This window comes from Cupressus sempervirens, chromosome 4 (assembly GCF_028749045.1).
Source record: "Cupressus sempervirens isolate cs-2001-9-10 chromosome 4, ASM2874904v1, whole genome shotgun sequence".
Lineage (NCBI taxonomy): Eukaryota > Viridiplantae > Streptophyta > Pinopsida > Cupressales > Cupressaceae > Cupressus > Cupressus sempervirens.
The window spans coordinates 206,947,960-206,964,414 of record NC_143121.1 but is presented as its reverse complement, the minus strand read 5'-3'; the positions used below and the strand labels follow the sequence as shown (position 1 = coordinate 206,964,414).

The 16,455-nt window shown below is 32.7% G+C and overlaps 1 protein-coding gene across 1 annotated transcript; it reads left to right on the top strand.

Moving 5' to 3' along the window:
* The first annotated feature begins 14,825 nt into the window (after positions 1-14,825).
* LOC149560711 (uncharacterized) lies at positions 14,826-16,034 on the top strand. Its single transcript, XM_089827671.1, has one exon. It carries the CDS (start codon positions 14,826-14,828, stop codon positions 16,032-16,034), a length of 1,209 nt encoding a protein of 402 aa, XP_089683797.1.
* Positions 16,035-16,455: the final 421 nt, after the last annotated feature.

Here is a 16,455-nt window from a genome sequence, read left to right as displayed (position 1 = left end):
AGCACTTGAAGTTGCTCAACTCCTTCTGTTTCGCTTAGCACAAACTAGATTTTGCATTTCCTCAAAACTTACTAATAATCTGCTCAGCATCAACTAATTTCTCGACACCCACTAATGAACTTAGTCAAGCTTTGTAGGAAACTTTGTTACAACTCATTCTTCCAGAGTTTCTAAGTGTACCCAACATTTGTATCTTCAAGTATATTATCAATAGATCATTTTATCATTTTCTTAATTGATCCTTGTACTTCATTACAAAACCATAACTCAACTTTTCCCTTAGGTTCTTTTCTTACATCTTATAGATTAAATCCTCTTCATCATATCAACTAAGTGATAGTACTTGGATCTTATAAGAAATTGTCATTCTAGGAAATAGCAGGTTTGACATCAGTGACAAAACAATGATTGAAAACATTCTTTATCAATAGTCTCCCTCTTTGCAAACAATCTCTCTTCTTCAATAATGATCTTTTCAATTAGATCTCAACATGTACCTCATTGTACATTGAGTAGACTATAGGTGACTGTGCAATAGAATATAGATGTGGATGGTCTGCATGGCCTTAGACTAGCTAGGTGTGTGTGGGATAAGGGGACAAATGGTTGAGTGTTGCATGTCCTATAGTTGTCGCTAGAAAAAAAAAAACATAGGTGCTGAAAAAATGCCAAAATGGTGCCAGATTTATGTATTCACAACTGGTGGGAGGTCTTCTTACCATTGAGAGAGGTTCCACACCAAGAAACTCACAAAAAACAACCCAAAAAGTGGGGATTAGTCCCACATGTGATGTGCGGCTAACCCAAAAGAATTTATAAACCAAAGCCCATGCACTGTAAAATAAAACAAGCTACCATCAATGTAGTGGGTGCACCAGAGAATTTTGAGATCTTTCCTAGAAATTTGTGAAGCTAGTTTTGTTTGTCAGTTTGATGAACAGTACCGAGATTTTGAATATGATGCCCACCAAATTATTAAATTTACTCAGATTTAAAAAAATATTCTATTGAATATTCTTTGTAGGTTCAGGGTGTGACTATTGTAGAGATTAAAATAATTTAGATATAAACATAGATTTAAACAATTGAAGAGATCATACCCAGTTTGCAAATTGGTGCCTTTGGGTGCCAGTTTGCAAAAAAAAATTCCTCACTATCAACTTTAGCCTAGCATAGGTAAATTTATTGCCAATTTCCACTGAATTGACATTTTGGACACAATGACGAGGTCAGATTTGGCTCTATACACTCCCAATTTCTATAGATTCTCTAGATTAGGGTCAAGGTGCTAAAGCATCAATGGTCTCAAATGGCTATGTGAAGAGAATCTCCTCAAGCTTTGATACCATGTAAGAATTTGTCTTAAGAAAAATTCACCCAAGATCAAGGAACTCAAGCACAAGCACAATGGTAGATGAAAAGAGTATGATAGAAAAGATGATATATTAATTCAAAATTGCATTGAAGTACACTAGGAGTGCCTATATATAAAGTCCTCTAGAAATCTTCTAAAATACATAGAAGTCAGCAACATGATAAGTCATACAATCAGGCACATGTGCACTAGATATGGGTTATCCTCCATTAAGCACATGAATAAGTGTGATGATGAGAGGATAAGCCTACAATGGTGTAGCATGCAAAATAATGTTGTAGACAACATGTGCTAAAATAGGTGTACAAACAACTATGTTGTCTACATGACAACTCAGTGAATGATGTAAACTCTAGTGTTGTAGATTTACCATGTGCCGAATTAGAGTTGCTCACTCCAGTGTTACCAACATGAAAACTCATGAGAGTATGCAAAATCCTAAGTGTCTGACCTAAATAAATAATAAAAAAATTTAATATAATAAAATAATGCATTAACCTAAGTATACTTAAGTAGAGTGTAAATAGTAAATACTTATTTACACCAACAATGGCATTAGAGTGATTAGATGGATTAGTTACATGTTTTTTTCTTTCTTTCTTAGAATGTGTAGGATTATATTATCCATGATTGGTCATAGATTTACAATTGCTTGGTTAACCTCATCCTTGTCTCAATTTCAAGGAATACCTAGTCTATTTTTTCCTTAGAATATTCAAATATATGACTTTGATAATTCTTCCAATTCATAATGGTAAATTGCCTAGAGATAGTGATATCAAAGATAATGTTCTTGTTAATAGTTGGACCTAATGACATGTGGTCATATTAATTGTAATTTATGGGGACCTCTAGATGATTGTGATCATCAAGAACCCCATGCATTCATCACAAATTCTCCTTCATAGTATTTCTTTTATTCAGATCTTTTTTTTAATGCTTGAGATGACATAGACATTGAGATTATATCTAGAACATGTCATTCTTTTGGAAAATAATGTAATATTATAAATAATATTTATAATAATTGGAGATATATTTTTTCAATATGTCATATAGTAAGCTAGTATTTCTCAAAATGATTGTATTTAAAAAAAAAATGCATTAATACTTTAGGTCAACCTCCATGATCTATCATAAGCATTTATCCTTAAGCTTTCTTCTAATCCTAATGGTAGAACATAGGGTTTGATCGAAAACATTGATGCAAAAAAAATGATGATTAATTCAAGAAATAAAGACATAAAATTATGCAATATATTTTTTTAAAAATTATTCTGAGAAAATACTAAACCATAATTAAATTATTATTTTTCTTAGTTAGAGTTTTTATTGTACTATAGGTGCTACTTTGAACTATCATAGTGCATGCATTCTTCTATTGTTTTAGAAAATTCTAGAAGTCTCATGTCTTAATCTAAAAAAATAGATCTTAATATTTATGGCTTGATTGTAGTTATTAGAAATAAAAAGTTATAGATTTTAGTGCCAAGTATCCTACACAATATAGGACCCTACAAGGTTATTCTGGGAGGTGGGTTCTATGCTACATTAAGTCTACTGGATAAGATTTGGGGAGTGTGGGTTGGATTTTTCTCCTAAAGAGACCAAGTATTTTAGAGAATTTATAATAATGTAACTCTTTTATGTATTGTGTCCTAACTAATGGTATTACAACTTAGTCAAATAGGAGGAAATACATGCATCTTGTTGGTGACAAACTATTTAAATTTTTTCTTAATCTACGTTAGGTTATGGATACTGGATTTTTCACCCGAGGAAATTTTTTTTTTTTGGATATAACCATTCCATGTATACCTAGTCATTCCTTCCACCCAAAGGATTTTAGACCTAAATCATATTTTAAATTTAAAAAAGATGCAGTTTATTGACATGAATATTATGGTTCTATTCACAACATTGGTAGTCTAGTACTCCACACTTTGATGGATCTACGATGTTCTAACTACCTAAATGATTCTCCTACATTAAAGTGAAATCAATGAATAGAATGAGGACTAGTTTAGGAATATCATTGAAGAAAAAAGGAATTTGGAATAGTAAATAAGTTAATGGAATGAATGTCATTTCAAATAGTTTGAGTGATGAAGTGTATGGAATTCAAAAGGAACTAAAAGAGAATCAGGAAAAGTTTCATTTAAATGAATAAATTTATTAGAGATAGAGACAGGGATAACTTTAAGAAACCCCCTCACTAAAAAATATATAAATTCATGGAAAATCGAGTATTTTTGTTTATTGGTAAGAGGCCAAAGCCATGATTAATTATTATGTGTTGTGATTAATTTATTATTATTTTTTAAGAGCTTGAGTAGATTTGAAATGAAGACCTCTTAGATAAGAAGCTCACAATTTACCATTGTTTTGTAGGCTCTTGTTTATGGTAAATCCAACATTACTTTTGGGGGAAAAATTAATTTGTACTGGCAATTTTTTTTGATATCACGAAAAATTTAATTTTAGAGGTGAATTTTCTTTGACAGTTACAAAATTTCATAAAATCGAGGTAATTTTGTTCCTTTTGATACAAAAGGTATATATATTGTATATGGAAATTTTTCCCATTCATTAGAAAACATATATATTGCATTAGGCAAAATTTCCCATTTGTGAGAAAAAATATATATTTGATTAGGCAAATTTTCATGTTTATTGGAAAAAATATATATTTGATTAAGTAATTTTTCCATTTTATTGAAGAAAGATATATAATGTGTTGGTGAATATTTCTAGATGACACGTATGTAGAATGTCCTATTGTAATTATGGCATGGTGGAATCTATTTGGAAAAACATTCTTTAAATTGCAGACATCCTATTATGTGGTTGCCATTATCAAAAAAAAGTCGGTTGCCAAAGTTTCATTTGAACTAAAAGAGAATTAGGAAAACTAAAAGAGAATCAAGAAAAATTTCATTTGAATGAATAAATTTATTAGGGATAGAGATAGGGATAACTCTAAGAAACCCAATCCCTGAAAAATATATAAATTCATGGCAAATCCAGAATTTTTTTTTTTTATTGGTAAGAGGCCGAAGCCATGATTAATTATTATGTGTTATGACTAAGTTATTATTATTTTTTAAGAGCTTGAGTAGATTTGAAATGAAGACCTCTCAAATAAGAAGCTCACAATTTACCATTGTATTGTAGGCTCTTGTCTATGGAAAATCCAACATTACTTTTGGGGGAAAAATTAATTTGTGTTGGCGATTTTTTTCGATGTCACAAAAAAATTAATTTTAGATGCGAATTTTCTTTGACAGTTACAAAATTTCATAAAATCGAGGTAATTTTTTCCCTTTTGATACAAAAGGTATATATATTGGATATGGTAATTTTTCCCATTCATTAGAAAATATATATATTGCATTAGGCAATTTTTCCCTTTTGTTAGAAAAAATTATATTTGATGAGGCAATTTTTCATGTTTATTGGAAAATATATGTATTTGATTAGGTAATTTTTCCTTTTTATTGAAAAAAGATATATAATACGTTGGTGATATCACTAGATGACACATATGTAGAATGTCCTATTGCAATTATGGCATGATGGAATCTGTTTGAAGAAAAATTCTTTAAATTGCAGACATTCTACTATGTGGTTGCCATTATTAGAAAAATAGTTTGTTGCCAAAAATGGGACTTCCTATGGAAGAGGGATCATCAAATGAAAATCCAAGCCCTATTGTCAACCAAAATTTTTCTATGGAGGATGGTGAACAAAGTGATCTTACTATTGGGCTTATTGCAGCTTTGCAAGTTCTCTCTACTGATCTTAGGGACACCATCAAAGAGCTCAAAAAGGAGTAGGAAAAGGCATACCTCTAAACGATGTTTATTCAAATGGGTATTAACCCTACTAATTTTGAAGATCAAATTGCAAATGTGGTGGCACAACAAAACTGGAACTTCAACACTTTTGGGATGTTTTGAAGGATAAAAGAAGTGTTACAAAAACAATAATCAGTTTAGTTAGGATTTTTTTTTTAAGACATATAATCAAAAGTGTATAAATTTGAAATTTAATAGTTTGAAGCTTTGTCACTTCTTTTTTTGAGGGAAACCACTATGTGTGTGTGTGTGTGTGTGTGTGTCTATATATATATATATATATATATATATATATATATATACATATATATATATATATACATATATATATATATATATATATATATATATATATATATATATATATATATATATATATATATATATTTATATATATATGAGGATGAAATGTAAAGTAGATACAAAGAATATAATGTAAAATAAAACCCTTTTTGTTGACATTTGATATTTCAGTTGGCATGGTGTTTTTTTGGCCTCTAGTTATTTTATAGTAATTGTAAATTTACTTTCTAAATTTTTGTGAATTGTAATTTTACTTTCTATTAAGTACTTACTAGTTAGTAGTAGTACATAGTACATACCACACATGTTGCATGTGACTAGGAATTGATGTTTGTAGTAATGGATTTTTGGGAAATGTTTCTAATAACATTTCATATCTCAAACATACGTGTGTAACAAGTAACATTCATTTATAGACTATTGTCCATCGAATGATAATATATCAATGGTTGAAGGTTTATTTCAAGCTAAACATCTAGTATGAAGTCTCAACCTTGTTTAAATATCTAGAATGTTGACACATTTCCTTCCAACCTATACAACTTTTTGTTGATAGTACATACATGTCTTGTTACTATTAGTGTCATTCCCTCTTCCATAGGCTTCATGTGCATAACAACTTGTTTGGCATGAACTAGAAGTTGGGTGGACAAATATTTAGGGATTTAGGACCATTTCTTAGCCACTTATCTTATTCATAGGCAATTGAACTACTTCTTTCATCATTTCTCATCTCATTTTAAGTAGTCAATAGTCTAGTAATAGGTATATACTTTTAGTGCTTGTTTAATTCTAGTCTAGCTTACTTGGTGGTTCTCTAGTAGAGTGATAGGCCTTGTTCTATAGTCAAGATGATCACTCCAATTCAGCTAATATGCAAATTGGAAGAGGAACAACAAGAAATTTTAGATGAAGTCGCTAATGAAAACCTCTTGTCAATCTGTAATGAGGTTGTTCCTACTATAGCTACTACTATGAACTTCATTACTCATGTTGTGAAAATGGTTTTGGGGCATCAATTTTTGGACAATGAGAATAGGTACCATGTCAACACTGACATTATGTCCTATTTTCTAGCCTCTTTGCTTGACCTCAGAGAAGTAAGGGTTGACATTTTGTTGCTCCTAAGGAAGACTTTTAAATAAGAATACTCAAGCAATGAAATTGATATTATTTATCATGTAGAATTAGGGGTAGGGATCCCTTGGGTGGATGAAATCTATAAGGTTTTGGAACTTGGCCAGAATGTGACCTTGCAACCATTTTTGTTGGGCTTGACTACTGGGCACTTGTTCAACACCATAAAAAATGGGCACAAATTGTCTTGGATTTTCTCCAAAAATGGTGTAACCTTAACGAAGTGACACATGAAAACCTATGGCTACAACAATTCACAACCTTAGTCTAGTCTTGTGCTTTCAACAAAGACTAGTAAAATAGTACTAGGGTTTTCCCCTGAAGTTTGGTTTCACTCTCTATTTTGTTTAATCAAATTACAATCAATGTACATGCCTCTAGAGTCTCTAGACTCTACCTTAGATTGTAATTTTTAAGTGACAATGAATATCAATGAAAGTTCTAGAGTTCCATATAAAATTGTATTTCATTGTTATGCTTACTTATGCAATATTTTGTCATTTTCCAATTTTTCTATTAAATTGTTAAGAAACAAAATACAACAGTTAACATTGAATTAAGATTAAGTTATTGAGGTTTCACATTTAACAATCAATTTTATTAATAAATTAGTTGACACTTAGTTCAATATGTGGTTTCAATACTAGCAGTATAGAATAATAGAATATGTGGAACATAATTGATATTTACTTTTACAATCAGATTTAACTCTCCATTGGATAGGCTTATTTTACAATCAAATTTAAAGTACCATTGAAAAACTATTTCATTTTTAAAATTAGAAATATTCTAATGTATTTAAGAACTATGTTATTAATATTATAAAGTTAAAAGGTCATGTCGCAATGACTATTGGATAAACAAAGATCAATGACTTCAGATAATTTTTGGGCCGAATTCAAAAACAACTGACTAGCTTTTCTAAAGGCCTTGGAAGGAAGGCACATGGCAAACATGATCATGTGTGACATCACTATGCAAGTAGTAGCACCATTTAGTCAAGTTAGATTAGTGACCAGAGATGCTTTTTGGACAAATGTGGCACACACTCAACCAATTTTATAAATGCAACTAGAAAAAAGGCATGTGTCATCTCTGGTCTCCAACAACTACTAAATATGCTATTTAAGAATGCTCAACTATTCATATTGTAATAAATTTTTAATTAAAAATTTAATTTTAATTAAAACTTTAAGTATGATATATGAATTAGAATAATTTGACTATACTATATTTAATTATATTTTAAGTATCATAAAAAACATAAAAAAAGATAAATATTTTTTTAATGTAAATGGTTTAGTTTGAAATTCAATGCACAGTGCACAAATACACAAGTGTTAATAGAATCTTGTTATTATTATAATGTAATAATAATTAATATTATAATTATAATTTAATATGATGGAAAAAGTGTTAATATAATAAATGGGATGCCACCACTACCGTTGGATGAGCAAGGATCAATGGCCCAAGATGTATTTCGAGCCGATTTGGACAAAACTCAACTCATTTTCCCAAATCACTGCGTAGAGAAGACACATGGAATACATGTAATAATAGTGACTATTCAATAATTATTTTGACATGGATGATGGATATCATACTGACACAAGAGATAGGGAATCAAGTCGATCACCATTCCATCAACTTAGATCAAAGACTCCAAATAAATTTTGGGCTGATTTCGACAATAGTCGACATGTATTCACATATTCCCTAGGAAGATGACATGTGGCATACTTGACATAACATATATTATAGCTTCCACATCCTTTATAGTGTTATACACTATTCAATCAACAAAAATTGAATGGCGCTAGTCATATTTCAAGCTGATTTTAGCTTGAGAAATCTTGCTTTCTCCAATGTCATGGAAAGAAGACATGTAACATACATGAATTTGGTCAGAAAGAAGAAATGTAGAATTGACATAGACCATGATGTGCTAATCAAACATGTAAAGATTAATAGCTAACATTATTGGGACATCAAAGATCGATGATTCAACATTTATTTCAAGCTGAATTTGTCTAACTTCAATTTTTTTCAAAATTCCCCCTGAAAAGAAGTCTTTAGAAAGAAGTCTTCATAAATTAGTGATAACTATTAGAGTTAATCCTAAATTACATTGTAACATTGTATGTTTATGGTTTCATGAATAGTTATAATACCAACTATTCATTGTACAATGTATGTTAAAATTAATATCAAACACATGCTTGAGTAATTTTCTTTTGTGCATATCATAAGGTTTATTTTTCATTATTCAAACTTGGATTTCTATAGTGTGCACAAATTACCAATCCAAGGACCAAGATTCAATAAAAGTAGTTGAGCTACGAGCATTGGAAAGCTAGTCTTCTTTGACAACTCACAACATCATAGAAAATAGTTATCAATTACAGTTTCAACTATCTAGGTAAGATCCTGATTCTTGAACACAAATTTTACTAATAGTTTAGTAACTAGTATTGGCTATAAAATTAAGGGTTTGATTTCCAATTTATCATGCATTGTAACCCTAATTTTATTACCTTGTAGTAGCTAGCTAAATTGAAAAGTTAAAAATTACAAATATAATTTAGGTTTTAAATGTTATTCGTGTCTATAAATTGTAAATTGTAGTTTTGTATAGTTCTATATTTTGTGAAAGGATGATGAAAACATACAAAAGGAGTGGCACTAATAGTAGAATTCTAACCCAAAACAAAATATAGGGGACCTAGAAACTAGTTTTTGACATGCACAAGCATGTTAAAATGCAAGGTTTTACTGATAAATTCCATGATATTCTGGATCTTGTTATCTATGGAAGGAGTATTGAGGTAGTCAGATATGCAATTGAAGATAAGTGGATGATGCACAAAAAGAATCAAGATACATTAAATTGAACACCATGATAGGGACCATTAAAAACAAAGTTACAATGTGGACTGGTGGAATTGCCTGCTTGGCATTACCTCAAGTATTCCCTTGTCCAGAATTTTTAATAGTTTGTGCTAAAAACTATTATGAAAATAGAAAGACAATTGTGAATCGAAACAAACACATGAGTTAATTATTTCTATCATGCAAAGTGAATTTAGTAGACTATTGGACCTAGGTTTGAAGAAAAAAACCCAACCCACATTGACTTGGAAAAATTGGCAGAAACATATGACAAGTTAAGCTAAGATAAAAATATTGTTATATCAAAGGGTTAACAAATACATTCAATCTGCCTTGTGATCATAAACCTCCTTATGAATTGGATTTCTTTTTATAGTGGGTTCAGGATATTGTATCTCAGCTATCAATGTGTCTAGGTTTGGAAAGTAACAAGAAAGTGGGTGCTAGCATTGTGGAAATGATCTCAATATTCATTATCTAAAAGAACCAACAAGATATAGATATATGGGAACATTGTACATCACATGAACAAACAATTGTTAATGATTAAAAGAGGGGTAGACCAACTATCATAGGAGACTATAACAACTATGATTTGGATGGGTGATCCCAAGGGAACTATAAGAACTTTGTAGACTTTTTTTTGGCACCAGTTTATCATCAATTTATAGGCACTTCAATGCCTAGATTTCACATGTTTTGAAAATGATTAATTCAACTGTGAAGTCAAATTCAATTGGTCAACTAGTACTTTATGGAAGAGAACATTGTATTAAGATTTTATAGTTTAGTTGTAGCACCCTACAAACTTCCTATACATGTGATAGAGAGGGTATTTGCATTGGAATATGTACAGGATATGGAAAGTGCAAATGTATTATTTCATGGTCAGCAAAAGAAAACAATTTTTTCCTTCCTTACCTGTGAGATGTGGAGGGTTCACATTTTAGAGAAGAGCATTCAATTTTTTACAATAATTGATTGCAGTTTTTAAATTTGTGTTGCTAGGCACTGGTAGTATGAACCACTAAACATAATTGCTACAAAGCTTGTATATAATGGGAACTCCACAAGAAAATGTCAATATGAGAGTCTGTCATTGATTGAAAGATTCAAAACTATGCACTCATGGGAAGAGGTCAAAATAGAGATTGAAAAATGCTCTAATGAAAAAAATATTTTAATGCAAGAATTGTCAGCATAAATTAAAGAATTACACAGATAGAAAGAAGTAAAAGGTTTCAGATACTGATACTGATACAATGCTAGTCTTAAGTCCCTTAGCATAAAACCTTTAGAACAATCCAAAAACACCACTTGTTAGTGATAGTGGGGTAGGATTAGGAAAGGGTGATGTCATTGGTATTGGTAATCCTTAAAAGGAAATTATTACAACCATGGGCATTGGCGGAGACAAGTACACTATTGTAAGTGCTCTTTCTCCTTTTAAGCATCATATTGTATTAGTAGAGCCAAATTTTGAATTCAATAATTTTGTATTAAATTTTCAAGAAACCACAAAGATAAATAGAAAAAATAATAAGACATTCAACAAGGATGTACTTGAGGTAGTTTGTTCTCAAGAACTTGCATCAAGTGGGATATTTCTAACATATAACACCAATAAAGAAACAATACAGTTTATGACTATTTATCCCCCATAACTATATAATAATGCACTAGAGACTGAGATAAATCCTTTAGATTTTTATGTTAGTACACTAGTGATAGATTTATCTAAAGTACAAAATGTGGATAAAGTGATTGTGGCAAAAAAGACCAACTTTGTGGTCTACTATTCACTATTCAAGGTGGACAGAGAGAAAAAAGGGTTGGAAAAGGCAATTGAAAAGATAAAAGAAGACTTGGAAAATGCAAAGGCAAAGGAGAAATCAATAGATAAAAGGTGCCAAGAAATAGAGAAAGGGATTACAAGTGCTTCCTCTCAAGGACCAAGTGCACAACCTCAATTGGAAAATATGGAGGTAGAAATGAAAATTATGAAGTAACAATTGGAATAAAGAAATAAGAAACTCGGTGATACTCTGAATCATGTTAATATGGAAGCTAATGAAAAACTCAAAGAACTCGGGGACAAATTGCAAGAAATAAATTTAAAAATGTAGGATGAAAGAGCATCTGTAGTAGATATTTTCAAAAAGCTAGAGTCCAGTGAATATACAATCAATAACGTCAATAAGGAATTGGATAATGAGAAGGAAAAAAAAAAACTATGGGAAGAGAAAGCAGAGGACATAAAGAAACAAAGTGAAAATTAGTTTTCACAAATGGTGCAAGGGGTACATAAGGCTAATAAAACAATCAAAAACTTGGAGAACAACTTGTTTGACTTAAATGGAAAATTTAAAAATTTAATGAAGCTAATTAAAGAAAAAATGTGAGGGGAAATTATGGAAAATATCGATAGGTTTTGTGATTGGTTTGAATTACAAAAAAAAATTTGAGCTATTTGTGGGAGTATCAAAGAGAAGATTAAGAAGAATGATGCAACTTTTATGCTCAAGAAGATTGCAAGATAGATTATACACATAGTGATAGGTATTTGGCCAACCAAGGAGTTCATGACCATATTAATGCATTAGTAAAGTCATCAGTTATCACTCAAAAATGCCAGAGTATAAGGGAAGGAGAAGAATATTTGAACTTAATTGGGAGAAAAATCACCAAGATGGATGACAGAGAAAAATTAATGATAAGTATTGGTTTTCCTACTCCTTATTCTAGTAATTCATCAACGAGATTCATTAGCAGCGAAGCTTATGAAAAAGAGTTGGAGGTCAAAATGATGTTTGAAGTAGTCAAGTTTCCTCAATATTCAACTCTTGAAGGCAATATGAATTGCATGAAACCATTGGTGAATCTAAATGCACTATTGGATATAGCATTGCTTTCAAGTAAATCTTCCAAATATGGAAGTCTGACAAATTTAAAAATCATCTACTATAACATAACAAATGTTAACACACTAAATGAAGTAGACTTCAAAATCCTAAAAAAGCTGACCAAATCTTCAATCATATCATAAGACATCCATCAAGCATGAGAGTATGTGACACTTGGAAAGTGATTTTAATCATCTTTGTAGTTTTTACTTTATTTCTATTTGTAATTGTTTCATATGATTTTAAAGTTTCAACTTTATTTATTGAATAGGATAAACTTAGCAGAATTAAAATGCTAATTTTCTTACTAATCCTATCAAATGCAAAGGCAAAAAATGTTTTTGATACTAAATTTGATGCTAGTCTAAGACTCTTTCCATGAAGCAACAAGAGCTAAAGCTTTTGTTGCTCCCTTATTTCTATATTTGTATAGAAGGGAATTCATGGTCATTTGCTAAATGTTATAGTTGTAAATATAGTACTTTTAACTCATGATTATGAAACTGGGCATTCAAATTTAACTTTTCCAAATTGAACTCATTGAATTTTATCATTTGAATTTCTATATTTTCATAAAAATAATCAATGATTTTCATTGTACCATAACAATGTATCATATGAGCATAATAATTCAAATAGAAAGCAATAGTAATGGAAAAATTTGAATATATCTTGGTTCATGAATCATGGCATCATCTAACTTAAAATGTACTTGTTTTTTTAATATTTAAGACATTTTAAAAATTATATGACTTATTATGCACGATAGATGAATCATTATTAGATTTAGATGATAATTCAAAATTGACACATCATACTATAACTATTAAACTTGCCACATCATTTCATCATCTGAATCTTCAGATTCCTTGGCATCAAGTTCAAATAGTCCATCATGCTCCATTTTTTCTCCAATGCACATACCTTTGTCATCCTCATAGTAATCCTCAACTTCAACATCAATGCTATCACTACCAGCACCACTACCTAAGTTATAGATCTCATTGTTTAAATGTTTCCCAAACCTCTTCTTTGGCATTCCTTCATCCATAATTTGAGTGCTCTTTCATAAGAAAAAGTATTGATTACATATTTGGATGTATACAACCTCAAACAATTTTCAAAATTCTTGTCTAGTTTATTTATTACCTTTGATTTTAGGAACCCCAAAGAACTAAAAACACTCACATCCTCCATAGACCCCAATATCATGGTCAAACATAATTCAACAAGCTTCAAAAATTCTAATATTGAATCTCAAAACACTTCACTTTGAACTAGATTTGTCCAAAGTTTTGTTACTGAAACTTCTTCTCTAGGGTTTTGCATAAGATCATATTATTCCACCATTGTTTAGGCAAAATGATGCAACTGCTCTCTCAAACAAGATTCATCTAAAACTTCATTTACAATCACCCCATTGATTTCTTTGCTTTTGCAAAATTGATCTATCAAAACCATAGACCCCAATATCATGGTCAAACATAATTCAACAAGCTTCAAAAATTCTAATATTGAATCTCAAAACACTTCACTTTGAACTAGATTTGTCCAAAGTTTTGTTACTGATCCTTCTTCTCTAGGGTTTTGCATAAGATCATATTATTCCACCATTGTTTAGGCAAAATGATGCAACTGCTCTCTCAAACAAGATTCATCTAAAACTTCATTTACAATCACCCCATTGATTTCTTTGCTTTTGCAAAATTGATCCCCCATCGGTCACTCCATCCCAATGGATCCTTCTCTCCAACGGCTAGTAACCAACGGGAGTATCAACTTGGTGTCCAACCGCACAAAGGTGTTCAATCGCATTTACATCCGGGTACGTCCTCCTCTAACCTCTCTGACTCCTCTCCTTCGTGCATTAATTCTTTCTTGGTTGATGTTGCCTCTCCCCATTTGTGCCCGCGGTCTCCACCTACCCCTCCTCTCGTTTCAACCAACAGCTTTTTGGAGCGCCCCTCGAACCATTCTCTCCCTTTTTCCACTTCTAGCCCGGTCAACCTTGCTAGCTCAGCTCCCACCATTTCTGATTGGGAGAACAAATTAGTGGTTAATCTTTCCAGTGCTTTTCTAGACCCGCTGACTTTTAATTTTGTCAAGCGTGGCCTCAATTTTGCTCTTGCCCCCCTTGAGGTTCCACGTGTGGATCTCTTAGTGGAGATTGAGAGTGCCATCCGTTCGCTCCCCCATGAAGTTGCTGATGAAATTCGACAGGACTGTGCGGTTACACTTAGACATGCTAAACCTCCTAAGCGTAACACCTCTAAGAGAGAATCCACGGCCTTCAACAATTTTTTGAAAAATAACGATGTTATACTTGTCAAAGCGGACAAAGGCAATGCTACTGTCATTATGAACAGGCACGACTACCTTGCAAAAATGACAGACCTTCTCTCTGATTCTTGCAGCTACAAACCCCTCTCTTTCAACCCGTGCTCTAAGATTTCCAAGAATGTCAGGAAGGCCATTTCCTCCTCTTCTTTTGATGATGCCACTAAGAAGAGGCTTTTTCTGTCCAAAGAGTTAACCCCTCGCATCTATGGTGTCCCCAAGATTCACAAAGCTGGCATTCCCCTTAGACCCATCGTGGACACCAGAGGTTCTCCCACTTACCATCTTGCCGCCCATCTTACCAAGCTTATCTCTCCGCTTCTTGGCCATTCCAACTCCTTCATCAAGGATTCCTCCGACTTTGTTAGCTTCATCAAAGAGTCCAAACTAGATGAGGATGACATCTTGGTTAGCTTTGATGTGGTCTCCCTCTTCACGAAGGTTCCTATTTCGGACGTCGTTGGTATTGTGGAAAGGAAAACTAATGTGGAGATCGCTAATCTGGTTGATCTTTGTTTAAGGTCCACCTTCTTCTCCTTCCAAGGGACTATCTTTGAACAAGTAGATGGGGTCGCAATGGGCTCCCCACTCTCCCCGGTTATTGCTAACCTTTATATGGAACACTTTGAAGAGCTGGCCCTCCACTCTTTCCCCCTCAAGCCTAAATGGTGGAAGCGATACGTTGACGATACCAATGTTTGCTGGCCCCATGGTATCGATAAACTAGAAGAGTTTCACATTCATCTTAACAACATCTCTCCTAGCATTGCTTTTACCAAAGAGCTTGAATCCAACAATCAATTACCCTTCCTTGATATTTTACTCACTAAGAAACTAGATGGCTCTCTGGGACGTCGAGTGTTTCGGAAGGCCATGCACACCGATCTGTACCTTCATGCTTCTTCTCACCACCATCCGAGTCAAAAAGTTGGCACGCTTAAAACCTTAGCCTTAAGAGCCCTCAGGATTTGTGATGATGACCACTTAAATTCGGAGTTGACCCACCTCCGCCAAGTCTTTAGATTAAATGGGTACTCCCACAAACAAATCTCTAGGGCCTTTGTCCGTGCTCGCTCTTTCTTTCTTTCCCTCTCTGCTCCCCGACCCAACCCCTCTCCGCCTCCCGCTTTTGTGTCACTTCCCTTTATAGATGGGGTCTCCCAGAAGCTGGCCAAGATTCTGAGCAGAAAAGGCCTTCGCGTGGCCTTCAAACCTTGGTTTAGGCTATAGAATCGCACCCCCGCTCTCAAAGATTCCAGAGATGTTTTTTCAGCATCAGGAGTCTACAAAGTTTCTTGCTCTTGCGGGATACCGTATATTGGTGAAACTGGTCGCTCTTTCAGCACTAGAATCAAGGAGCATAGTGCCGACATTAAACACGACAGGGTTCATCAGTCTGCTTTAGCGGAGCACTCGTCAGCCACTAAGCACCACATTTGTTTAGAAGATGCCCAAATCATATCCAAGGAGGACAACTATTTCAAAAGGAAGCTCAAAGAAGCTATAATTATCAACAGTCACCCTGTCAACCTCAACAGAGATGATGGGTGGACCTTAAACCCTTCATGGATTCCTTTGCTGACTCAGGACCAACAAACTTGATCCTTTGGTGTTCTGAGCCCGTCGGTCTCCCCTCGCCTCCTTGCTCCTA